The following is a 25,679-nucleotide window of genomic DNA, read 5'->3' as shown; positions in this document are numbered from 1 at the left end:
ACTAATGAATTTTTTTCTTTTTGCCTTTCCCTCTTCTTTTTATCCATAAAAGTGGTGGTACTAGTTCGGTTTGTGCCTTCAATGAGTCTGGATTACGACCTAGATCCAGATCTGCCATCCATTGCTCTCACTGTTCCCTTTTCCGAGGATTTAAATCTTATCTTATATAATTCCAGATTTTTAAAGTACTAACATATGCCTTGACAAAAAAGTACTAATGTATGCTAAGAATTTAGTAAATGTCTACAATTTAATTTACTATTCATTGTTATTATATATTTATAGTAACTATTAACAATAAGATTTAATCAGTTTTTAATTTTTTTTAAATATATAAATAAAAAAATAATTTTATTTTATAGAACAAAAATCAAGAAAATTTAAATTTTTGGAACAGAGGGAATAATTCTCAATGAATATTTATGTATAATCTGTTACAGAAAGAGAACAATGAATAAGATGATGCTTTGTAATTGATATAGCTAGCTATCTTTCTGATCTAACGCAGCTACGGTTATTTCTTGGTTGGTTAAAATTTTGATCTTGATAAATAAAATTGACTTGCGTGGTTCAGTGGTAAAGATACGAGTGCATATACTCTCAAGTCAAATATGAAAAATGTTATGAAAGTTATTAATTTGTACCATGCAAACATAATTATGACGAATAGCATCTACTTTCAAAAACATCTAACTATACAAAATTTGTTTTAATGGTTTAACCATTTGAACAATACCATTCTTGATATTTTTTTTAATAGTGTCAATGTGTTATATTATATTATTATCTTTACATTCTAAAACCTAACTTAAATCCAATTTGGAAAATATGTTAATTTATATATAACTGTTTATGTTACAATGATTCTACAAAATTAAAGTTTCAAGACGCCAAAACAAGGGTCTTATCAAATGGATTTTTTTTAATCGGCAAATCTAATCGGTCTTAGGAGAAATCTACTTAATGTTATTGGACTTATAGTATATATCTTTCGACTAATACCAAGTTGTAGCCAGACATTTGTTAATGTACTACCATATAAACTAAATGGGATGAAACCCAAGTTCATATTGACCAAATAATAATGATTTTGTTCCTAGAATGAATCGAATTCAAGACATATGAGTTTATACCATACCTAAGTTTTTTACCACTAAAGCCACCATTTAAAAAAGTGGGTTTAACTCTTTGCCATAAACCCAATTAGTGTAATTAATTATTTCTAACGAGAATTGAATTCGAGTGGAATAATGTCATATTTTTGGCATTTGCACATTAAAACTAGATTAAGTGGTGGTTAGATAAATACATTCTCTAAAGAGCACTTCCATATATTCGTATCTGATCTATTTGACATTTTTTTACTATTAGATCGATAAAACGTTGATCGAATAATATTATTTAGATTTGAAAAGTGATATAAAATCAAAATGGTGTGAATATAAACATGAATAATGTAAATAGTCATTCTCAATAATAATAGAATCGGAGTGGTAAAATGTCTAATAGACATTTTTTAATTATTAGACTAGCAAATCGTCGATCGAATAGTATTATTTGAATTTGAAAAGTGATATAGAATCAAAATGGTGCGAATAAATTCCAGCTACTGTATGTTCCCACTTATTAGACTGGAAAATGTCGATTGTGGAGTATTTACATATCAAGTTCACAAAATTTGACCAACTAGAAAAGTGTCCAATCAGAAAATGCACGTGTCACATTTGTATTTGAAATTTGAAAATATTCACATTTTCGATAATGCTCGTATTTATCCCCTCTTTTGAGTTTTGACTACATATATGCGCCAAGGACTACATTTGAAAAAAAAATATAATTTTCGTACGTACGTGTTCGAAATGATTTTCTTTACTTGGTTTACGTACATGGAGGTTTCTGGATGGAGAAGAACGGGCTTGGTTTCTCAATGCTATCGTTTTTATAATAGAATGAAAAAGTCGTTCTGAGAAATTATACTTTCCCTGTTTACACTAAACTTTTTTTTTGTTTTCTAAAAAAATATTTCATAACTTTAATGAAATTGCTGACAAAATAATTGTATTAATTCGTATGGATAATGTGAAAATAAAATTGATGTAAAAAGGAAAAGTTGTTCTAAATGTTTATTTTATATATATATATATATATATCTCTTTTTAATGTTTTTTTTTGTAAACTATCTTTTTAATGTTAATTGTATATATAAACTATTTCCACAAGTTATTTAATTTTGGTGTCCAAAATCAATTTTTGCCATGACGATTAAGCTTTCAGGAACCCCAAAAACATTTACACATTTCTTTATACCGGGCTTAGAAGTCAACTCGAAATTAATTCACCGACCATTTATTTTAGTTGCCATCCAAAATATCGATATACGAAATATACTCTTTTTCTATAGTAATAAAATAATAATAAGGAAGACATTAATAATTGAGAAAACACAACAAAAAAAAACAATATTACCCCCATAAAACACAAAGATTGATTAGTAACTACGTTATGAAAGAAACGTAGAGACGTAGGAAAATGAATCAAATAGAGAGAACAATGGGCTTCACTAAGCGGTATCGATTGAAACTATGGATAGCTTTCTGTTACTCGTAAGTTGCTAGTTGTCACACCAATATATTTATCTGTTTTAATATGCTAGAATATATATAATTTTGCATTTCAATATTCTTATGCTCATATGCTGATCCTTTTGTTTTGTCAGTTTGTGGTTCTTATTGTCGAGTTTTATTTAATAAAATTTACATTAGGATGCATACGTATTATATAAGACAAAATGACAGTTCAGAATCATACATATGTACATTAATAATGTATATAACTCGTTCTTTTCCAATAAAAATTATATTCATTAACAATTGTTGGTTTTACGAATATACGAAATTACAATGCTATGATATATAAAGCAGTTATGAGGCATATAGTATAAAACTATAAGAAAAGTTAAAACACTAGATTGCCCAATGTAAAGTGACGGAGCAATTCGTGTACAAGTTGATATATATATATATATATCAGACTTTATGCAATAAGCAAATCTGATTTAACTAACTATGTGATTAGAAGTATTTAGCCAATATTGATTGACCCACTATCAAAAATTAAATAAATTAATATGTACGTAACTTTGTCTTCTTTTTTTATAACCTCGGTGTGATCCCAAAGGTTTTCTAATCCCAGTGACTAATCATAAAGAGGCTCATAGAAATTCGGATTTTTTTGTCATTTAAAACGTCTATAGATGACCAAAGGGAATCGAACTCAGGGCGAAAGCTCCAGCTGGAACCCCTTTATCACTAGACCAAGACCACTTGGTTAACTTGTCAATTGCATCATGTTAGCAACGTTCATCCATGCATACCGATCAGGGTTTTACAATTTGATTTGCACTCCTATAAACTTCTTAACAGTGTTTATGATAGGAACACGTAGTTATTTAGAAAGTATAGTCAGTATATAATTAATCAACATTTTATGTCAATGCATAATCAAATTATTGCACATAACTCAGTTACGACAAATGAACTCTTATTATAATATAAGCTGAATGCAAAAACTCAACCATACCTTCATATGTATTATTACTCAATACTATAACAACTCGATCGTCGTGACTCATTATAATAAACTGTTTTTCTCGACAAAAACAAGAAAAGTATTCTTTTGACTTTGATGCAAGCTTAATATTAGTGTATTGACCAATAATACTAGTAAATGCAGAAGCCACGTGGTTAGGTTTAGTTTGATGAGAATGAAAACAGGTGTACGTCACAGGTATATCGATCTCAAAGTCAAATAGAAAGTCAATGTGCATTAACAAAAATAATGTACGTAGTAGTTTGTTAACAATTAATGCATTTTAAACAAGATTTATTAATTTGGTCAATAATAAAAAATACTATAGGCAATGCTTTCGGGGACACGAAACTTATGATATGCAATGCTTTCGGGAGAGTTAACGAGTACAGTACGGATCTCGTCGACTATTATTAATTGATAAACTATTAAACCATTGTGGTCTTGGAGACATTAGTTTAATCCCTAAGAATCATATTGTAACGCCCCGACCCGCCCACGGCTAATAGACCATCCACATCCGCTCTCTCGGTCCGTGGGTCCCATCCCGTCTGACGGTCGGTCTGCTAATTTTTCTAAAAGCTCGAAATCATTGTTTACTGACCCTGCAATCACCACCCGACCTTTTTCCATGCTTTGACCTCACTCGCACGCTATCGCGAATCACTTCCCGATAAGTCACCCATCCTTCCACTACTCCAGCTCAAGCACGCTTAACTCTGGAGTTCTTTCAGGATGTGCTTCGGAAAAGGTAAGTCAACTTTGGTGACATAGGTAGCCAAATCAATTCTCTTAAGCCTTTTCACATATCACAACTCGGGATGTTACAATTCACCCCCTCTCAAAGAACGCAACGTCCTCGTTGCGCCCCACGACATGTCTCAAGACGCCTCTCGGGTCAGAACCGAGATGGCTAACCAGCTCTGATACCACTTGTAACGCCCCGACCCGCCCACGGCTAATGGAGCACCCACGCCCGTTCTCTCAGCCCGTGGGCCCCATCCCGTCTGACGGTCGGTCCGTTAATTTTTCTAAAGGCTCGAAATCATTGTTTACTGACCCTGCAATCACCACCCGACCTTTTCCCATGCTTTGACCTCACTCGCACGCTATCGCGAATCACTTCCCGATAGGTCACCCATCCTTCCACTACTCCAGCTCAAGCACGCTTAACTCTGGAGTTCTTTCAGGATGTGCTCCGGAAAAGGTAAGTCAACTTTGGTGACATAGGTAGCCAAATAAATTCTCTTAAACCTTTTCACATATCACAACTCGGGATGTTACAATTCACCCCCTCTCAAAGAACGCAACGTCCTCGTTGCGCCCCACGACAGGTCTCAAGACGCCTCTCGGGTCAGAACCGAGATGGCTAACCATCTCTGATACCACTTGTAACGCCCCGACCCGCCCACGGCTAATGGACCACCCACGCCCGCTCTCTCGGCCCGTGAGCCCCATCCCGTCTGACGGTCGGTCCATTAATTTTTTTAAAGGCTCGAAATCATTGTTTACTGACCCTGCAATCACCACCCGACCTTTTCCCATGCTTTAACCTCGCTCGCACGCTATCGCGAATCACTTCTCAATAGGTCACCCATCCTTCCACTACTCCAGCTCAAGCACGCTTAACTCTGGAGTTCTTTCAGGATGTACTTCGGAAAAGGTATATCAACTTTGGTGACATAGGTAGCCAAATAAATTCTCTTAAACCTTTTCACATATCACAACTCGGGATGTTACAATTCACCCCCTCTCAAAGAACGCAACGTCCTCGTTGCGCCCCACGACAGGTCTCAAGACGCCTCTCGGGTCAGAACCGAGATGGCTAACCAGCTCTGATACCACTTGTAACGCCCCGACCCGCCCACGGCTAATGGACCACCCACGCCCGCTCTCTCGGCCCGTGAGCTCCATCCCGTCTGACGGTCGGTCCATTAATTTTTTTAAAGGCTCGAAATCATTGTTTACTGACCCTGCAATCACCACCCGACCTTTTCCCATGCTTTAACCTCGCTCGCACGCTATCGCGAATCACTTCTCAATAGGTCACCCATCCTTCCACTACTCCAGGTCAAGCACGCTTAACTCTGGAATTCTTTCAGGATGTACTTCGGAAAAGGTATATCAACTTTGGTGACATAGGTAGCCAAATCAATTCTGTTAAGCTTTTTCACATATCACAATTCAGGATGTTACACATATGTTGAAGAGCCCTTGTATAATTGTACTTCAAACTAGTAGTGGAAATATGGTTCATTGGTGAAAGTAGAATCGTTGGACGTAAATTCTAACAAATAGAATTATTGATTGTAGAATGGTCTCTTAATAATTTGCATAATTTGTAATACAATAATAAAGTAGTGTATAAGAAGTATAGAATTCTTAGTTATTTATTTTAAATTTTATAAACAAATGGTCTGAAAGGAATAAGATGAGCATTCATGTCCCAAAGGGAATAACTACTCGCCAACCAACCATAAGACAATACACATGCATGCATGTACTTTATAAAAAACATTCGTGTCAGGAAAAAAAAAACAATTTAAGAAAAAGGCTCTATGAAATGAGCCCAGTAAAGGCCCAATTAGAAAAAATTTAAATGGTTTTTGCCGCCGCCGGGAAACCCGACATGTCCAGGTGTTGGATGATGGTAAGAAGCTCTACAATTTCACCGGAAAAGCTGAGACTTTATTGCTCCGGTCACATAATCTACTCCTTTAGGCGCTCGTTTCCTCGCCGGAAGTTTCTTTCCGGTTACTGTTCTTCCCATTTTCACACCAGTAAAGAAAAACATGAACGACACTTCGCTTCATCTGTTTCGTCTCAAGATACTCTTATTGACCATAAGGTGTTCGACGAAATGCCTAACAGAGATAATAAGACGGTGGAGTCGAGCTATATGTTCGTTCGAGATGTACTTAGATCCTCCATGATGAGAGCGGAGGCAGAGACTCCGAGGAGCATCCATTGTTTTGCTCTGAAGAGTGGGTTTCTTCAAGATTTGCATGCGTCTTCTAAGCTTCTGACGCTTTACGGTAAAGCAGGGGACTTTGTGTCTTCTTTGGGTCTGTTTAGTGAGCTGAAAGTGAAAGATGTGATTGCTTGGAACAGTGTGATCACTGCTCTGACCCACAATGGTCGCTCCACGGCAGCTCTTGGAGTTTTCGTTGAGATGATTCAGAAGGGGACTGGGTTTGATTCGACAACGCTGTTACTTGCACTGTCTGCGTCATCAAGTTTAAACCTTTCGAAAGTGTGTCCACTGGTTCATTGTTTGGGAATAGAGGCTGGCTTGGTATCTGATGCCAACTTATGCAACGCGTTGATGAATCTTTATGCACAAGGCGAGGATTTGAGCGCTGCGGAGCGTGTGTTCACGCATATGGAACGCCGAGACGTTGTTTCTTGGAACACAATCGTGACAAAATGTCTTGCAAATGGCCAATACTGGAAATCGTTGAAATATTTCAAGTCGATGACTGTTTCAGGACAAGAAGCTGATAATGTGACTTTTTCGAGTGTTATCTCAGCTTGTGCTTCTCTTGAAGAGCTTTCTTTAGGTGAAGCCTTCCACGGGATGGTTATTAGATCAGGTTATGTCCCAGAAGCTTATGTCTCTGTGGCCAACTCGATCATTTCGATGTACTCCAAATGTGGGGACATCGATGCTGCTGTGACCGTGTTCGAAAAATTATTTTGCAAGGATGTGATTTCTTGGAATGCAATCCTCAATGGTTTTGCTTCAAACCGGATGTTTCAAGAAGCATTTGGTATCTTTAAGGAAATGCAGTCGTTGAATAGGATTCAGCCTGATATCGCCACGGTGGTTACAGTAACTTCTATTTGTGGTGATATGTGTCTGTCGCGAGAGGGGAGAGCAATTCATGGTTACACTGTTCGCAGGGAGAAGCAGTCCAAAGAGTTAGTGGTAGTTAACAGCCTTATTGATATGTATGGTAAGTGTGGCTTAGCAAGGCAGGCTGAGTTGTTGTTCAAGATAACAACTGACCGAGACTTGGTTTCGTGGAACTCGATGATCTCTGCTTTTGTGCAAAATGGGTTTACTCAAAAAGCTAAGAATCTGTTCAAGGAAGTTGTCAGTGAGTATTCTCGTTCAAAGTTTAGCTTGTCAACCGTGTTGGCAATTCTTCCGTCGTGTTGTTCATCTGATTCTCTCATATTTGGCAAATCAGTACATTGTTGGCAGCTAAAGATAGGATTTGGGAACACTATCCTCTCAGCTAACTCAGTTATAAACATGTACATCGGCTGCAGGGACCTAACTTCAGCGTTTTTGCTGTTAGAGATGATATCCGAAACTAGGGATCTTGCGTCTTGGAACTCTGTCATCTATGGCTGTGCATCGAATGGTCACCATTCAGAATCACTGAGAGCGTTTCGAGCAATGAGCCATGAAGGGAAAGTTAGCCATGACATGATTACTCTTCTGGGGACTATCTCGGCATGTGGAAACCTCGGACTAGTCTCAGAAGGAAGATGTTTTCATGGACTTGCTATTAAGACTTTGAGAGAGTCTGAGACCCAATTGCAGAACACGTTGATCACCATGTATGGTAGATGTAAAGACATCGATAGTGCAGTGAAGGTCTTTGGCTTGATCTCTGACCCTAACTTATGTTCCTGGAACTGTGTGATATCAACTTTGTCTCAGAACAAGGCTGGACCCGAAGCGATTCAGCTGTTTAGAAAACTCGAGGTAGAGCCGAATGAGATCACATTCGTTGGCCTTCTCTCAGCTTCAACTCAGCTCGGGTTTACAGGCTATGGTATGCAGGCACATTGTTATCTCATCCGCCGTGGATTTCAAGCTAACCCTTTCATCTGTGCCGCGCTCGTGGACATGTACAGCAGCTGCGGGAGGGTAGAAACCGGCATGAAGGTGTTTAGAAACTCAGGGGTGAGATCAATTGCTGCTTGGAACTCAGTTATTTCTGCTTACGGATTCCATGGAATGGGAGACAAGGCAATTGAACTGTTCAGTGAGATGAGTCTCTCAGGGATGGAACCAAACAAGAGCACTTTCATCAGTGTTCTCTCAGCTTGCGGTCACTCAGGGTTTGTAGAAGAAGGTCTAAAATATTACAACCAGATGGAGGATAAATTCAGGGTGAAACCAGTCACAGAGCATCGGGTTTGCGTTGTTGACATGCTTGGCCGGGCAGGGAAGCTAAGAGAAGCTTATGAGTTCATCAAAGGGTGTGGAGAGCCACAGAAAGCAGGTGTATGGGGAGCTTTGTTGAGTGCTTGTAACTATCATGGAGATACAGAGTTGGGGAAAGAAGCTGCAGAGGTTTTGTTCGAAATGGAACCAGACAATGCATCTTACTATGTTTCATTGTCGAATACATATGTTAGGTTGGGAGCATGGGAAGAAGCTGCGCGGCTACGTAAGACAGTGGAGGATAAAGCATTAAAGAAGCTTCCTGGTTACAGTAGTATTGACGTTAGTGTAGGATTGTAGGATAATGTTTCTTGAAAGTTTCATATATCAGTGATTAGTTTAGGCTTTGTGAGAAGTAGATAAAATAGTAATAGGCAGTAGATTCCTTGTAAAATCTAAATAATAACATTACAACAGTAAAGAAAGTACATATAGTTAAAAAGATCAAAGAGTTTTATTGCTCATGTAATAAAAAACCTTGCCAAGTATACAGCAAAATCTGAGTAGCAAAACTGAACTGACAATCAAAAGCTTGAGAAGAGAAACATCTCCTTAGGACCTCGGAAAAAGATGGTTGCGAGCTCATAGATCAATTTCCTCAGAGCGAAAGACCTTCATGGGATTCAGACAATGTTTCTATATCCAGATCATGCCCTAGTTCTGTGAATCCATAAAGGAAATAAATAGAGAACAAACATTTCAGATATTGGTTCTCATCAAATGCTGTGTGATTGATAAAAACAACATTGGTATTTTAGAGATTAAGAACCTCACGGTAGTTGTCTTAATCGTCCAAGTAGTAGTATGAGCCAGCAGACTTTTGCTCCCTGTCTTTAGTCGACTCTAGTTTGTTGATTCTTGGTCTGAAATTTGTGGGATCCCGTCTGAAGGTGATGTTCAGATGCTGCAAGAAATAGAAATCATTAGCACCAAACATTAGGTCATGTTTCGCTTGCTCATGAGTGTATAAGAGTATAGGAGACTTACAGAGAGGAAGAGATTCATTCCACTGAGTAGTGACTGAGGACAATTTGCAACACAATCAATGGATGGCTGTCCTTCATAGACAATGACCCGGTCGGCTAAATAGGTAGCCATTATAAAGTCATGCTCGACTATAAATGCAGTTTTCTTTGCATGGAGAATGAACCGCTTAATGACTTTAGAAGCCACAATACGTTGCTCTGAATCGAGGTATGCACTTGGCTCATCAATCAGGTATATATCCGCAGGCTGCACAAAAGTTTGTGTATGCATGAGATCACTGAGAGACAAAGAAAAATAAACTTCCAACACAAGATACTCACCTTTCCGAGGCACAGAGCTAATGCAACCCTTTGCAGCTCTCCTCCAGAGAGATTGACAACTTCCTGATCCATCAACTGCTCAATCTGAAGCGGCTTCATCACGTCCGACACAAACTGAGGATGCATGTAAGAATCCCGAATCTTTTGATGTAGCAAGTGCCTAACAGAATTCTGAAACTTGGGGCTGATCTTTTGTGGCTTGTAAGAAACATTGAATTCTGGTATCTCTATGTCTGATTCTTCTGTCTCGTCTGGTTTTAACAAACCCGCCTGTTAAAATTTTTACCAATTAATACAAGTTTAGGAGTCTGAAACTCTTAAACAAAAGAGAGGATTATAACGGAGGAAGAGAATATACCAGCATCCGGATAAATGTCGTCTTCCCAGTACCATTCTCCCCAAGCATAACAATAATCTGAGAGTCGGTGAATTCACATTCCGTCACTTTCAACCTGAAGTTTCCTTGAGTTTTGGTCATGGTTGGGTACTTGTACCTAGCGTACGACTGTATTTCTTCAGCACTTTCTTGTGGAGTCTCAGCAACCTTCCAACAAAAGAAGAACTCATTAAGGAAACAATGTTGACTACCGTTGTGAAGCGACATCACCATCAAAAGAAAGAAGTTTACCTTGAAGGTCAGCGACTCTTCTCTAAAACGTAGATTCTCTGTGGGAACGAATCCAGCCAAGAAAATGTTGATTCCTTCTCTGACAGAGAAGGGGAGAGTCACAACACCGTAGGCTCCTGGTTTCCCATACAGACAGCAAATGAAATCCGACAAGTAGTCAAGAACACTGAGATCATGCTCCACCACAATGACATAGCTGGAAGAAAAAGGAAAATAACCGTAAGTAGCTTTATTCTATACCAAAATAATCAGAAGATGGAAAAAAAAAAACAAAAACCTATTAGGCCTAAGGAGGGAACGGACGACTTGAGCAGCTTTGAGTCTTTGCTTAACATCAAGGTAACTAGACGGCTCATCAAACATGTATATCTCAGCGTTTTGTATGGCAACAACAGCGATAGCAAACCTCTGCAGCTCTCCACCAGATAAATTCTCAACGTCACGATCAATGACCTGGTTCAGCTCCAGATCAGCACAGAGCTCCGCCTTCTTATCTCTCTCGTCCTTCTGGTCAAGGACCTCTCCAACGTTGCCTCGCACAGCTTTTGGGATGTGGTCGACATATTGAGGCTTTATAATGGCCTGTCGTGGACACCAAAATCTCAATTTATGTCATTCAATGAAAGGTCAATTTACAATTATACCTTTAGATTATCTTCAAGAATACGGGTGAAGTAGTTTTGAAGTTCAGAACCACGGAAGTGAGTCAAGATTTCTTGCCAGTCTGGAGGATTCTGCACAAGAAGGAGAAATTATTATAAATCAACTAGTCAAGACTCCAGAGATGTAATTTTCAGACAAAAATTCAGAAACTCAGGACAGGAGAGACTATTACAGTGAAACGGCCCAAGTTTGGTTTGAGCTTTCCTGCCAAAATTTTCAAAGCGGTTGATTTGCCAATACCATTTGTCCCAACCAACCCTAGGACCTGCCCTGGCCTTGGAACTGGAAGCCTAGGGGCAAAGACAGCGTTTACATTGTCTTAAAACTAGGAGAGGAATCAGTTTTTGTCAAAGGAACACATAAAAGATAAACAAACCTGTGCAACTTGAATGTGTTTACACCATAACGATGGGTCGTGTCTTTCTCTAAGTCTCTGGGAAGATTGATAATCTGAATAGCTTCAAATGGACATTTCTGCCATTGTACAACAACATAAAGTATTAAGCGTCCCAGTTATGGTTAAATGTACATAGGTATGTATTCGGTAACAGAAATGGTATATACAGACATACCTTCACGCAAATACCGCAACCAATGCACAACTCCTCTGAGATGAAAGCAAGCTTGGAACCAACAGTCACCTCAATACAAAGTTTTCCTACGATAAACATAAGTAACTGTATAAGTGGCACTAAAATTTTTAGAGTGATCACAAAACATATCAAGTCAGTAGTAATGAAGTTACAAACTTATGGCTTCACACGTCGCCTAACCACTACGAAGTCACTACGCATATGCAAAGAGTGGTGACACAAGCAATCAATCAAAGTAGAGCAAACACTTTCCAAAAAAGTACCTGTCTTGACCACAGGACAGCTCTTCTTACACTCTTGGCGACATTTCTTTGGCTTGCAACGGTCTGAACTCACGATAGCAATACGTGTCAATCGATCTGCCATCTCTCAAAGATCTTCTAAATAAATAAGCAATACCAAAAGTTTAACTGCCTGATGAAGATTCAGCATATTTAAATACACAATCTGATAGCAGAACACACTATTCATTTAACGCTTGGATAAACGTAAATTCAGTATTTCGAATAAAAAGGTGAAGCAATTTTTTTTCTTCCAGATAAATCATCTAAACAGCTACAAAGGTTGACACTTTCCAAAGTATCAAAAACAAAGAGTGATAAAAAGACCAAATAATCTATAAACATTTTTTTTTTACGTAATCAGAAGTTATTTTGAAGAAAGATCGACGCTTTCGATAAAATTTAGATGTAAAGACTTAACAGTGAATCAATCGAGAACCCCCAGAGGATATGGAGAATCATATGAACTTGCAATCAAAAGGTTCAACGGAGAGAGAGGGACCTGAGATAATCGAGAGATTCAGATTGAGCTGAGCTTCGAGGATGATGGAGGTGAAGAAGCGTGTGTCGATTTTTTAAAGGAACCAGCGGAGAGAGAGAGCACACGCGCCTTGGAGTTATGCCTTGTCCAAGTGACACGAAAAGCTATTATGTTAGGGCTTCTCTGGATTGTCAGTTTCCGACAGGTTTGACCCGATTCGCTTTATATTGGGCTTGGGTCGGTCAAATTATGGGCCCAGCATTGCAATAATATTTTAGAAAAAAGGAACTAAAGAAGGCTTTATTTACGTTTCAACCCCAAATGTTTTCAGATGTTCCAAATATTCCCCAGATATGGAAAATTGAGCAAGACGCTTTCTACATAGAGAAGGAAACAAAGCCATAGAGATCGTTCTCTTCGTCTTTGTTTCCTCTGGTGTGAGTCGTGGTTTCAGCACCGATACTCCTCCTCAGATCTGCCGGAGATTCTAGATTCTCTTGTAGAACAATTCGTAGAATAGCTTTGTGCTTCGTAGATCTAGTGCTGGGAAAATGCTTTGACGGTGGCTCGTCCGTGTTCGCCAATGCCTCTTTCTTTCTGGTACCGTACCCTAACTTTCGAAATCATTTCAGTGTTGGTTTTTACTGAAGATCGCTCGATTAAACTGTAGAAAGTTTTGATTTTTTTTGTGGTTCTATCTAATGTAGAATGCGTTTGATTTGATTTGTGCAGTTCACATCTGAAGACGTTGTTGAGCTTCGAACCTAGTTTTGACTCTTTTAAATGTCTTATTGTGCCGTCTCCAAGTAGGCTTTGAGTGTAGCAGAGAGACATGTTTTTTGGTAGGATCACTCAACTATTCACTGCTGCTTCGAATCAGTTTGGAGCTGCTACACAACCTTCTCTTCCATATATGCCTACTCCCAATGTAGACGGGACCTCAGCGCCAGATTCCATCAGTTTTGGTAGTAGTGGACGAAAGAATGGTTTGAGACACTCAGCGTCTCTCCAAGACTTCTCTTCCTATCACGGCTTTGATCCTGAAGAAGCCATTCTCGCTCGGCAAAACATAACATGGGGAAAAAATGGGTCTAGTTTCTCCAAGGACAAGGGAGGTCTCCCTAATGGGAGCAATCCATCTAGGAGCTGGCGTAAATGGGTCCGTGCGGTTATGATCCTTATGTGCTTGGTTCTGTTTGCTTTTCTGGTGGATATAGTCTCCATGTATGTTTATACAAACTGGTCTCGCGGGGGGTCAAGATACTATGTTGTGTTTGACTGCGGAAGCACAGGGACTCGTGCTTATGTCTATCGGGCATCTATAAATTACAGGAAAGTTAGTAGTCTTCCCATTGTTATGAAGTCTCTGACGGAAGGTTTTTCTAGAAAGACTAGTGGCCGTGCTTACGATCGGATGGAGACAGAACCTGGGTTTGACAAGCTTGTCAACAACAGATCGGGGTTGAAAACTGCTATAAAGCCGCTTATCCAGTGGGCAGAGAAGCAAATCCCCAAGCATGCTCATAGAACCACGTCTCTCTTTGTATATGCAACAGCGGGTGTAAGGAGGCTCCGTGCTACTGATTCAAGCTGGCTTCTGGGTAATGTGTGGTTTGTACTGGCGAAGTCTCCCTTCACTTGTAGGAGGGAGTGGGTTAAGATCATCAGTGGTACATAGGAAGCTTATTTTGGATGGACGGCTCTTAATTACCAAACGAGCATGTTAGGAGCCGTTCCAAAGAAGGCAACCTTTGGTGCACTTGACTTAGGCGGCTCATCGTTGCAGGTAACGTTTGAGAACGAGGAGCAAACGCATAATGAGACCAACCTGAATCTCAGAATTGGGTCGGTTAACCATCATCTTAGTGTGTATTCTCTCGCCGGATATGGTCTCAACGATGTGTTTGAATGGTCTGTTGTTAATCTGATAAAGAGGCAGACATATGTCAATAAATCTGATTTGATTGGAGGAAAACTGGAGATGAAACATCCTTGTTTGAATTCTGGATACAAGGGACAGTATATATGTTCTCAGTGTGCTCCCAGTGTCCGACGACGTAAAAATGGGAAGACAGGAGTTCCTATCAAGCTCGTTGGTGCTCCAAACTGGGGAGAGTGCAGCGCTCTAGCAAAAATTGTTGTTAATAGCTCTGAGTGGTCAAACACGGAACATGGAGCTGATTGTGACTTGCAGCCTTGTGCCCTTCCTGATGGCTACCCGCGTCCCCACGGTCAGTTCTACGCTGTATCCGGATTCTTCGTGGTCTACCGGTTTTTCAATCTAAGCGTTGAAGCTTCCCTTGACGATGTCTTGGAAAGGGGAAGGGATTTTTGTGAAAAGGCTTGGCAAGTAACCAGAACCAGTGTTTCTCCACAGCCTTTCATTGAACAGTACTGCTTTAGAGCACCGTACATAGTCTCCCTGTTACGAGAAGGTTTGTATATAACGGATAAGCAAATCGTAATTGGGTCTGGGAGTATAACTTGGACACTCGGAGTAGCTCTTTTGGAAGCAGGGAAGGCTCTATCTTCTTCTACATTGGGACTAAAGAGCTATGAGACTCTGAGCATGAAGATAAACCCAATAGCCCTTATATATGGTTTGCTCGTCTCATTGCTTCTGCTTCTCAACTGTATGCCAAGATTCTTTAGAAAGTCATATCTCCCACTTTTTAGACACAGTAGCGCTTCCCTTAACATACCATATCCCTTCAAGTTCCAGCGATGGGGTCCTATGAGCCCAGGTAATTCAATTTGCATAATCTTTGAGTTATGGCATGTTCTTGAAGATATTGATTCCTTTTTCATTCAGGGGTGAAGACACCGTTGAGTCCAACAGTGAGGAGTTCACCGCATAGGCCATTTAGTTTTGGAAGCAGCATACAACTCATGGAGTCTTCTTCATTGTACTCATCGAGCAGCAGCGTTATGCATAGTTATTCTTCTGATAGCTTAGGAGAAATGCAAGTTGACGGTAGTAGTTCCTTTTGGTCCTCACCTCGCAGGAGTCAAATGCGTCTCCAAAGCTGGAGATCACAGTCTCGAGAAGATCTTAGTTTGTCGCTGGCTTAAGATGTAGTAGAAGACGTTTATTGGCACGGTTTTTTTTTAATCACTTCCACACTATTTATTTTTTTCTCTTTTCCTGTTTTATAGAATCTAAAAAGAAAAAGAAAGGAAATATTCATGAGAGCAAAATGTTTATCTGTTTCAGTTGAGATGTAATTCATTGATATACTTATGTGATTCACTAATTTAACACCAATTCAATAATCTATCACTCTCTTCCTCTAAACCATTTTTTTGGCATTCACTTTGCTTCCCAAAGGGGACACTTGGAAGTTGTGAGAACTCTATTGTCTTTAGGGAGTTTCCTTGAAGAATGTGAAAAAGAGAAACCGAAAAAGACAGAAGTGAAACCAGAGAGTTGTGATATTGAAGGAGATAACAAGGATTTGAAAAGAAAGGGATTTTGAAGATGTGACGATGAAGAGGAGAAAGAAAATGCTTCTTCGAAATCGCAAAAGCCAAAAGTTGCTCTACACTATCTTCAGGACACTGATAAGCTTGATCAAAATGAAGAAACTGAGGAACCAAACAATGAAACTTCACACTATTCCATCGGAAATTTCTACTTGAAACGTCTTGTAACATCCATCATACTCTCTAGTAACTGATCGTTTTTAGCTAATCAATCAATCAATCAAAGCTGTTCTCTGCATTGCTTTCTTTTGCTGGATAAGATTACATACGAATCATTACATAACAACTCTCTCTCTCTCTCTCTCTCTCTCTCTCTCTCTAGAATTTTCAAGTATTGTGTAACCATCCACCCTAGGATGGAGAAGTAAACAACAACCAAACAAGCACGCTTCACTTGCACCAAGAGGTTCACTTTAGAAAGCTGGCTTCTAACTGAACAGCAAGCTCGAGGGAACCAAGATTTCGCATGTCTCAAGATGCTTACAATGAAGACCGTGATTATGGAAGTTGAGAAGCCAGATACAATGCCAGCGATCACATCATATCTCCAGTACTTCCGCCTTCCATTTACACTTAACCACGACCGTAACAATTTAGAGAATCTGGAGAAAAGAAAACCAAGTGGAATGATGATCAATAACAAGACAAGACTGAGAAACTAAACAGACAAGCTTCCTAAGCTTAGTGATGATGAAATGCATAAAGATTGAAACTCCAACATTAATAAAGAAAAGAAGGCTTATGAGCTTACAAGACAGCGTATTGTTTAAAAATGTCGGTGAAAGACAGATCATCTGCTTGGCAACCGAAAAAGCCATCCATATAAAGCTTGATTTTTGGAATCCCTAGTGTGTACCAGCAGTCATAAGTTTCATTCACCTGGACGAAACAAAAAAATGATTGTAATCCAAAACACAGTGAGATAGAGAACAAAGTGTATTCCAGTCTAAGTATCTGTATATGATGAAAAGAACCTTGCCTTGAAGTTGTCTTTGGTAAGCAAAGCGGCACCAAAGTTAGGTCTGCACTCAGGAGGAAGAGCTTTATTAGGTGCTTCTGAGAAGGCTAACCTTGTTTGACCCATTAAGTGATCTGTATACTCTACCTGCGTACATGAATGGCGTTTTACTCATAACCAAAAGATAAACAATGGCTTAAACCTTAGAGACAAATTCAGAGGAGAAAGAAGTGTGACCTTGAAGACAGAAGCCCAATAGTAATCATAGCGACATCTGAATTTATCTCTCTCAAAAGGGTAAAACACATGTTGTTCTTTGATGTTCAAAAGTCCAATCTTGCACACTTTGGACGACCTAAGATCAACCGCTACATCCAAAAAAGCAAGTAAGACCAACATCAGTTTCACTTCCTTCTCATCTATAAAAGCCTTCTCTTTCTTCACCAAAACTCAAAATTACTCGAGTTAACAAACTAAATCAATGTGATAACTTTCAGTCTCAAACTACTCATAGATCATTTGTACTACAAACTAAGAAGAACCTATCATTCATTTAATGATGGAGTTACCAAAAAAGGTTATAGCTTTAACTTACAGCTGGAGACGATTTTGCAGCGGGAAACAAGAGAGGCAGAGGAGGAAGAAGAAGAAACCCACAATTCGCTGAGTAGAATCACTAAGATCCCAAATAGAAACGATAAGAAGAAGAAGCCGATGATCGAGAAAACTATCGCTGTACAGAATCGCAAAGCTAACGTAGAGAAAACTCTCTTTTGATTCTTCGTCACAGACGACGCCGTTTCTTCTGAATCCATTTAAGCTTTCTTCTTCTTCTTCGCCGGTGAGTTTAATCAGAGCGAATATCCATTTCTTTCACAGTGATCGAAACATGAAAACCACGACGGTTCACCGGAAAAATCAAATCGGTTGATTTTTATTGCCCTTTCTTTGATTCTCTTGTCGTCGCGACAGTTTTAGTTGTGAATAAAATTAAAATAATGTTTTTTTTCAGACAAGAGGTGTTCAATGTGAATGTGATTGGTGAGATCAGATATCTGGCTGACTCAGCAGCACACTTGCTAAGCAAGTGTTTTTATTTGCTTTATAGGCCTGTAAATGGGCCTATCCATAACTTAATGGGCCTAACGAAGCTTGCAAGGGAATTTTGAGAAGAGCATATATGCAATTACGAACCTTTTCAGTTTCCCTCTCTCTCTCTCTATCGGAGCGTAAAGTTCGCACCTTTCCACTCTCTAGGGCTTCTCAAAAGTTTTCTTCACCGTTTTTAATCCAAATCTTCCCCTTCCCTTCCCAACCCTCTCCTCAATTTTCGAATTGATTCATAAAGTTCAATCCTTTTCTCGTTTTCCGGTTGTGGGTCAAATCGAATTCGATGGGGGAGATTCTGACGGCGGGGGTAATCGAGATGATAAGAAACGATACAGTGAAGAACCATGAACACATGAAGCCGGTTCTTCAAGTGACGGAATTGAAGCTGTTCACGGCTCAGCAAGAACCGTCCAAGGAGCGGATTAGAGTCTTGTTATCAGACGGGACGGCCTTTATTCAAGGGATGCTTGGGATTACTCTCAACCCTCTTGTCAAAGATGGGGTTCTTCAAGTTGGTTCTATCCTTAGGCTCGATCATTTCGTCTGTAGTGAGATCCAGAAGAAAAAGTAAGTCACTTTGGCCTGCTTGTTTGATTTGTATTTGTTGAATGATAATTAGTTGTGGAATAAGGTTTATTAAAGTTTGGATCTTTGTTTTGTTTTGTTTGATGTTAGGATTGTTGTTATTGCGCAATTGGAAGTGATTACAACTAAGTCTGATATTATTGGAGATCATGCGCGAGGGCGAAAGGCTAATGAACAGCAAGGAGGAGACGCTGGTAACAGTAGTTATGAGCAACACGGTAGGAGTGATGTGAGTAGTGCTCGTCAAATCAACAGCACTGAGACAGGGACAAGTCTTGTTGGTCAACAGAGACAACAAGTGTTTGGTTCTGGCTCTAGTTTTGAGCAACATGGTAGGAGTGATTTGTCTGGTGGTCGTCAAATCAACAACAACGGGACAGGGACGAGTCATGCAGGTATTGGCCAACAGAGACAACAAGTGTATGGTTCTGGTTCTGGTTCTAGTTTACCTGGATCAGCACCACCTTCTGCTCGGTCCTACAACAATCCATCTGCAGGTCTTGTGCGTGACCCTCCACCCACTTATCCCCTCCAGCGCCACCAGCCACCACCATCGATGTATCAGAACAGGGGACCAGTGGCGAGGAACGAGGCACCTCCTAGGATCACTCCCATCAATGCTCTCAACCCTTACTCAGGCAGGTGGACCATCAAGGCCAGGGTCACGAGTAAAGGAGATCTCAGGACTTACAACAATCAGCGCGGCGGTGGGAAAGTGTTCAACTTCGACCTTCTAGACCGAGATGGTGGAGAGATACGAGTCACTTGCTTCAACGCAGTGGCTGATCAGTTCTTTGACCAGGTCGTCGTTGGCAATCTCTACCTAATCTCAAGGGGGAACCTGCGTCCTGCTCAGAAGAAGTATAATCACCTCCCTAACGACTACGAAATCTCGCTAGACGAAGTGTCAACGATACAGCAATGCCACGAGGAGGACGCTGCCATTCCTCAGAATCAGTACAACTTCCGTTCCATTGGCGATATCGAAAGCATGGAGACTAACAGCATCATAGATGTGATTGGCGTTGTCTCGTCCATAAGCCCCACTGGAACAATAATGAAGAAAACGGGTACTGAGACGCAGAAGAGATCTCTTCAGCTCAAGGACATGTCTGGTCGGAGCGTTGAGGTGACCATGTGGGGTAGCTTCTGCAACGCAGAGGGACAGAAGCTGCAGAGTCTCTGCGACTCTGGTGAGTTTCCTGTTCTTGCAGTTAAGGCGGGGAGGGTCAGCGAGTTTAACGGGAAGGCAGTGAGCACCATTGGTTCAAGCCAGCTCTTCGTTGAGCCAGACCTCGCTGAAGCTCAGAAGCTTAAGGAATGGTTTGCTAGAGAAGGAAGGAGCGCTCCTTGCATCTCCATTTCGAGAGAGTTCACCGGTGGCGGCAGAGTAGATGTTCGCAAAACCATCTCTCAAATCAAGGACGAGAAGCTAGGGACCTCGGAGAAGCCTGACTGGATCACAGTCAACGCCACTATTATATACATGAAGGTGGACAACTTCTACTACACGGCTTGTCCTCTCATGAACGGTGATCGTCAGTGCAACAAAAAGGTGACTGACAACGGAGACGGGACGTGGCGGTGCGAGAAGTGTGATAAGTGCGTGGATGAGTGTGACTACAGGTATATACTGCAGCTCCAGTTACAGGACCATACAGGTCTTACTTGGGTCACAGCGTTTCAAGAGGCTGGTGAGGAGATAATGGGAATGCCTGCTAAAGATTTGTATTATGTGAAGCATGAGCACAATGATGAGGAGAAGTTTGAAGATATCATCCGCAAGGTTGCTTTTACCAAGTACATCTTCAAGCTGAAGGTTAAAGAAGAGACGTATGGGGATGAGCCTACTGTGAAAGCAACGGTTGTGAAAGTGGACAAGGTAAACTACTCATCAGATACCAGGACTATTCTAGATGCTATGGAGAAACTCAGGACCGCTGAGGCTGGCAGCTCTGGTGTTGGAACCTCAGGAACAAGAGATGTCTCGTCAGTGGAAAGAAGGGAGTTTGGTTTACCTGCAAACCAATCAGATCAATATGGGAATCAGTCTAGCAATGGCGCTAGGCCTCATGGTGGTGGTGGTGCTATGAGCTGCGATGTCTGTGGAAACACTGGTCATGTTTCTGCAAACTGTCCAAACACTAGGAGTGGGCCTCAAGGGCAGTACATGGGTGGAGGATCTTATGGAGGCTCGGGGAGTTATGGAGGAGGACTACCAAGGCAACATGTTGGAAGCTACTGAAGTTACTACAATCATCATTTGATGATTCGCTCACTCTGTTGTATACTTTTGGTATAATGGCAGGCTTTTCTGGAGCCTTTGTAGGTTATTTATGATATTATGTTCTCTCTGTCATTCTGCAAAAACTTCAAAACTAGTTTTTGTTCACATTTGAGTCTCATTTTATGTATGGTGATTTTTTGGCAAAAGTATATTGTGTTGGCATGAAAACAGAAACCATCTAAGATATTTTTTAAAGAGTTTCATACGTATCAGACCAATGAAGAGTGGTAATCCATTCTGCTGGTCACTATCTCTGGAAGTCATCGCAAGTTCAGAGCAGTCTGGTCTTTGCATTTTGGCTTTCTTAGGATCGGTCACAAAGCCTCTCGGGCTATTCATTGTTGCGTGTAATGGTGGTGATGCGGTTGATGCAAGAGACTTTGGAACTTGGCTTTTCCATACTTTTCTAAAACTACACTGTCTTGTAGCGTCCATCAAGGATAAAATGGAAGCAGATTTCAAATTGTTTATCTCAACACTACAGCAAAAAACATACAACATGTTGGAAGATTTATAAAATTATTAATGATCACACGTTATTACTGCTGAAACTCATAATCTTCATACTGCAGTGCAGACACAACAAATTAAAAGTTGGAAATTTTTATGATCGACATCAAACTACTTCAAAGGTTTCGTCTATTCCTTTTCTTAATTTGATTATAAAAATAAGTCAAATAATGTGTGTAAAAAGACCTAATCACAGCACATGGGAAGATGATGCACCCATTAACTGATCCCATAGACTTTATTCATTCGTAAGTCACAATTCACAGCCTATGACCCTTGATCATTCGTGTTAGATCCGGCTAATATGACGTTTTGTGGTTGCAATTATGAGTAGAACTTATAAGAATAAACAAAATACAGAAAACTATGAATTTATATGAATTCCAAAATTTATATTCGTCAAAATTTAAAATTAGGCTAAAATCTGTGGTAAAATACAAGTCAACTGTAGTTGTATCTTACTTTGACCAGAATTTTGTTTTTATCCAGCATGGGTTAAATATAGAACTCTTAAAATATAAGGGTTTCACATACAAAAGAGTAGTGTAACATTTATTTATTTATTTTATATTTGATGGACATATACTTTTATCACACTAATTTTTATTATTGTAACGAAAAGACATATACTTTAATCACACTGTTTTTATATCAAAACATTAGACAAAGTTATAATACATAATATGCGTGAACAAAAATCTAGTAAGGATTACAGTCTCAACCAAATCAATGGCTAACGATGATGGATAGCCCTAGGCAAAAAAACCGGAACCAAAAACCGAACCAAAACAAAAAAATTAAACTGAAATCTTCAAATATCCGAGTAGTTTCAATATTTGTATATCTGAATAACCGAACTGGAATCGGAACCGAACCAAGAACCGAACGGGTATCCGAATATCTAAAAAAAAAATAAGGTTCAGCTTTCTAATATAAAATAAAATATTATCAACCCCATTAGAATCCAAGTTGGACAGGAAGAATGAAAACATTATTACCACCATACCATTTTATCTTTTATATTATCTTTTATGTTATACATATTTATATGGTATTTATGTATTAAAATAGAGTAAATACTTATAAAATAAATACTTGAGTGACTCGAACTCTAGTTGGATTTATAAATATGCAAGTGTGTAACTATTAGACCACTTATATTAACATGTTAGATGATAGATTTTGTATATATATACTTGATTCACATATTAAACGGGTATCCGAAATCGAACCGAAATCTCATAAATACCTATTGGATATAAAAATATTTATCTGATATACCCGAAACCGAATAGTTCCTATCTGAAACCGAACCTGAATACCCGAATGCCCAGGTTGATGATGGGCTTGAATGATTGAATGTTTTCAACATAACATGCTAAATATACACGCGTTTAGAGTATTTTATGAGCCGGTTAATTCTATACTCTATAGTAATGAGCACCAAATTTTAGGAGAAAAAGGAAGGTTGGCTCATGGTTGGTTTAGATCTAAGAGCCAAGACTGCTCATATCTTTCTATGTTGCCTATATCCAATCCAATAAAAATTTGTTACTCCGATCACACCAACTTGAAATAAATAAGTAATCATGCACCAGATTATATAGTTTTGTGACTTGATGTACAAGTGTTGCCTAGTGTTATTATCTTTCAGCCTTTTTACCGTGTCTAACACAAAAGAGGTAATTCCCTTAATTACTATAACAATCTAAGACTAATTAGCAATTTCATATATCAAGCAGAAAGAAGAGATGATAATGGTTGAGTAAATATATGCTATAAATCTTTTTGACTAATATTTGACTATAATAAAATGTTATTCCCAAATTTGATCATCTCACCAAATATCATAAATACATTTAAAACTAATCATTTCTATTCTTTTTTAGATTTGTATATGGAAATACAAATATCAAATTACATTTTTCTGAGCCTACGAGAAACTAAGATCAGAAATCATCCTACCTCTCGCACCTCTCTTTCTTGTTTTCTTCTTCGAGAAAAATTTAGTACAGACATAGTGCATTGGAAAGTAGAAGAAGAATGGCATATAACTATACATAAGATGAGATGGGAAAAAGATTACAAAAATAGCTTACTAGTAGTTTGTTTACCATAATGCATCTCAAAAGTCTCTCATTTCCTATCTATGGATCACAAACATACTCGACAAACACATTTATGTAGAGATCACCAGTGTAACCTTTAATAAGAAGCTCCAAAAGTAGGATACCAGATGTTTTCGTAGTCCCATCAAAAGTATGATTGCATCATTTTGATTCATGATTTATCAAAACAGTTTAAAATAGATTTTGTTGTTTTCAACTTTGTATGATTTTTAAATACTTTCAACGTAAAAAATTATATGATAATTGATTTTGCATATTCATAATTCTTTTTATTTTGATCGATTAAATAATAAATTGTATCCACCATATCAAAACTCAGCTAAATCAGCCCCATGACTAGTCATATAAATTGTAAGCAGCTACTTTAATTTTTTTTAACTCGTGTACAATAAATGACATGTAAGATTTCATAAGCATAAAATCAAGTCCACGTTGATTCGTATATATGAATCATCTGCATATACCCAACCAAAAGTCAGATTGTTTTTTTTAGGTATGAATATGATTTATTTAAACTAATCATTATAATGTATTTAATTTAAGAACAATACTTTCCAAGATATTGATTCCTCTGATGAGTTAACAATAGCCAAAAAAAAAAAATCTTTTACGGTTCATGTTAGCAAGCAAATTGCAGTATTCCATTGATGTGGACCAAAACCAAAATTTACAACCAAGAAAGCAATTACTTCATAAGCAAACCCATATATAACTCAATTTTAGATAAGATTTGATTCTTATGGTTTTTCCTCTTCTCAAGAAACCAAACAATAAGTTCAAATTAATAAATCTTGCAGAAGTTCTTAACATACATAAAATAAAATAAAGAGGCTACTTTGCTTTACTTGAAATACGATGAACATGTAGCTCAGATTTTGCTTATTACTTGAAACACGATGAACATGTGGCTTATGACTAATGAGTTGGCTTTGAACTCATATGTACAAATTAATCAAAGAGGTCAGTGATGGAACTTTTGGTAATGCTTGGCGAGATATACTATGTCTTTGGGTGCATGCTATACTTCAGCTTCCAGTTTGATATTTGCTGACATTGGTTCATTGGCACTGAATCTTCGTATGCAATTCTTATTAGGTTAGGAGTGAAATGTTTACCAGCTTACGAGGGATTGGTAAAAGCTTTTTGTTGATTTTGATATTGGTGATTTCAAGTCTTCCAAGGCCTTTCTTACTTTCATTGGCATGGTTACTTCCAACGCAATCTTAAGCTAGGTAATTGATAGGTAATTGATAGCCTTGGTGTGTTAATTGATACACAACTTCAAACATCTGCTATGAAGATTGACAGTTTTGATTTTAATCACTATGTCTCTATAACAATCATGGTTAAATAGTTTGTCAAGAATGTATGTTTATGTTGTGTTAGTTGTTTCAGAAAGTCTGTTAGTCTCTAAAGGAATCTTTAAGATTGCTGATTTTGAACTGGCAGGGGAGGTAAATTAGAGTCCCTGAAGTACTTCTATAGTCTTATGAATCAAAAGTTGGTTAGTATCAATACTAAAGTATTCCATCAGGTGCCTTCGATTCTCGGACACCAATCTTTTATCTCTTTTTTTCATGATCGTTTAGCGGCTCCTATATTAGTGATTTTGAGACCACTGGTAAACCAAAAGAAGTTTCAAGGAAGGAACGAGTTGAATCAATGCTACCAGATTGGTCGACAGAAAGAGGAGAAGGAACAAGTCAACTCAGCCTCAGTATACTACACAGAAGGATATATTGAGATCGAGAGAGAAGGTTACCCTGGAAGAAGAAGATATTGTATGAGCAGAGAGCTCGGAGTGACATGGTGCAGAAGCCACTGAACCAGACAAGACATGAACCAAGAAACAAACTCCTATTTAGATAGTGAGAAGCATTCAATTTTTGTGACC

General features: G+C 38.9%; 5 protein-coding genes across 8 annotated transcripts; 3 read left to right on the top strand and 2 right to left on the bottom strand.

Annotated features, from left to right (window-relative positions):
• Positions 1 to 5,505: 5,505 nt before the first annotated feature.
• Positions 5,506 to 9,195, top strand: LOC103861040 (pentatricopeptide repeat-containing protein At4g19220, mitochondrial). Its single transcript, XM_009138751.2, has one exon. It carries the CDS (start codon positions 6,188 to 6,190, stop codon positions 9,068 to 9,070), a length of 2,883 nt encoding a protein of 960 aa, XP_009136999.2. The 5' UTR covers positions 5,506 to 6,187; the 3' UTR covers positions 9,071 to 9,195.
• Positions 9,153 to 12,946, bottom strand: LOC103861041 (ABC transporter E family member 2). 4 transcript variants are annotated; one of them, XM_009138753.3, is made up of 13 exons: positions 12,745 to 12,946; positions 12,225 to 12,341; positions 11,941 to 12,026; positions 11,745 to 11,842; positions 11,541 to 11,658; positions 11,350 to 11,439; positions 10,983 to 11,287; positions 10,706 to 10,901; positions 10,436 to 10,621; positions 10,078 to 10,347; positions 9,758 to 10,003; positions 9,540 to 9,674; positions 9,153 to 9,430 (listed from the first exon to the last, which is right to left on the bottom strand). In XM_009138753.3, exons 2-12 carry the CDS (start codon positions 12,325 to 12,327, stop codon positions 9,555 to 9,557), a joined length of 1,818 nt encoding a protein of 605 aa, XP_009137001.2. In that variant the 5' UTR covers positions 12,328 to 12,341; positions 12,745 to 12,946; the 3' UTR covers positions 9,153 to 9,430; positions 9,540 to 9,554. The 4 variants fall into 4 exon arrangements, with proteins under 4 accessions (XP_009137001.2, XP_009137002.2, XP_009137000.2 ...); XM_009138754.3 differs by having other exon boundaries at positions 12,225 to 12,338; positions 12,745 to 12,909; XM_009138752.3 differs by having other exon boundaries at positions 12,225 to 12,371; positions 12,745 to 12,907.
• Positions 12,947 to 13,555: 609 nt separating this feature from the next.
• LOC103861039 (probable apyrase 7) lies at positions 13,556 to 15,999 on the top strand. The gene is made up of 2 exons (XM_033288623.1): positions 13,556 to 15,467; positions 15,536 to 15,999. Exons 1-2 carry the CDS (start codon positions 14,444 to 14,446, stop codon positions 15,793 to 15,795), a joined length of 1,284 nt encoding a protein of 427 aa, XP_033144514.1. The 5' UTR covers positions 13,556 to 14,443; the 3' UTR covers positions 15,796 to 15,999.
• Positions 16,000 to 16,313: 314 nt separating this feature from the next.
• Positions 16,314 to 18,223, bottom strand: LOC103861038. The gene is made up of 5 exons (XM_009138749.3): positions 17,760 to 18,223; positions 17,402 to 17,532; positions 17,186 to 17,311; positions 16,958 to 17,085; positions 16,314 to 16,808 (listed from the first exon to the last, which is right to left on the bottom strand). The coding sequence occupies exons 1-5, from the start codon at positions 17,977 to 17,979 to the stop codon at positions 16,427 to 16,429; spliced, it is 987 nt and encodes a 328-aa protein (XP_009136997.1). The 5' UTR covers positions 17,980 to 18,223; the 3' UTR covers positions 16,314 to 16,426.
• Positions 18,224 to 18,323: 100 nt separating this feature from the next.
• On the top strand, positions 18,324 to 21,295 carry LOC103861037 (replication protein A 70 kDa DNA-binding subunit E). The gene is made up of 2 exons (XM_009138748.3): positions 18,324 to 18,841; positions 18,950 to 21,295. The coding sequence occupies exons 1-2, from the start codon at positions 18,558 to 18,560 to the stop codon at positions 21,102 to 21,104; spliced, it is 2,439 nt and encodes an 812-aa protein (XP_009136996.1). The 5' UTR covers positions 18,324 to 18,557; the 3' UTR covers positions 21,105 to 21,295.
• Positions 21,296 to 25,679: the final 4,384 nt, after the last annotated feature.

The sequence above is a fragment of the Brassica rapa genome, chromosome A03 (genome assembly GCF_000309985.2).
Source record: "Brassica rapa cultivar Chiifu-401-42 chromosome A03, CAAS_Brap_v3.01, whole genome shotgun sequence".
NCBI classification, from domain to species: domain Eukaryota; kingdom Viridiplantae; phylum Streptophyta; class Magnoliopsida; order Brassicales; family Brassicaceae; genus Brassica; species Brassica rapa.
Note: the sequence above shows the minus strand (reverse complement) of the source record. Positions and strands in the feature narration are given on the sequence as shown.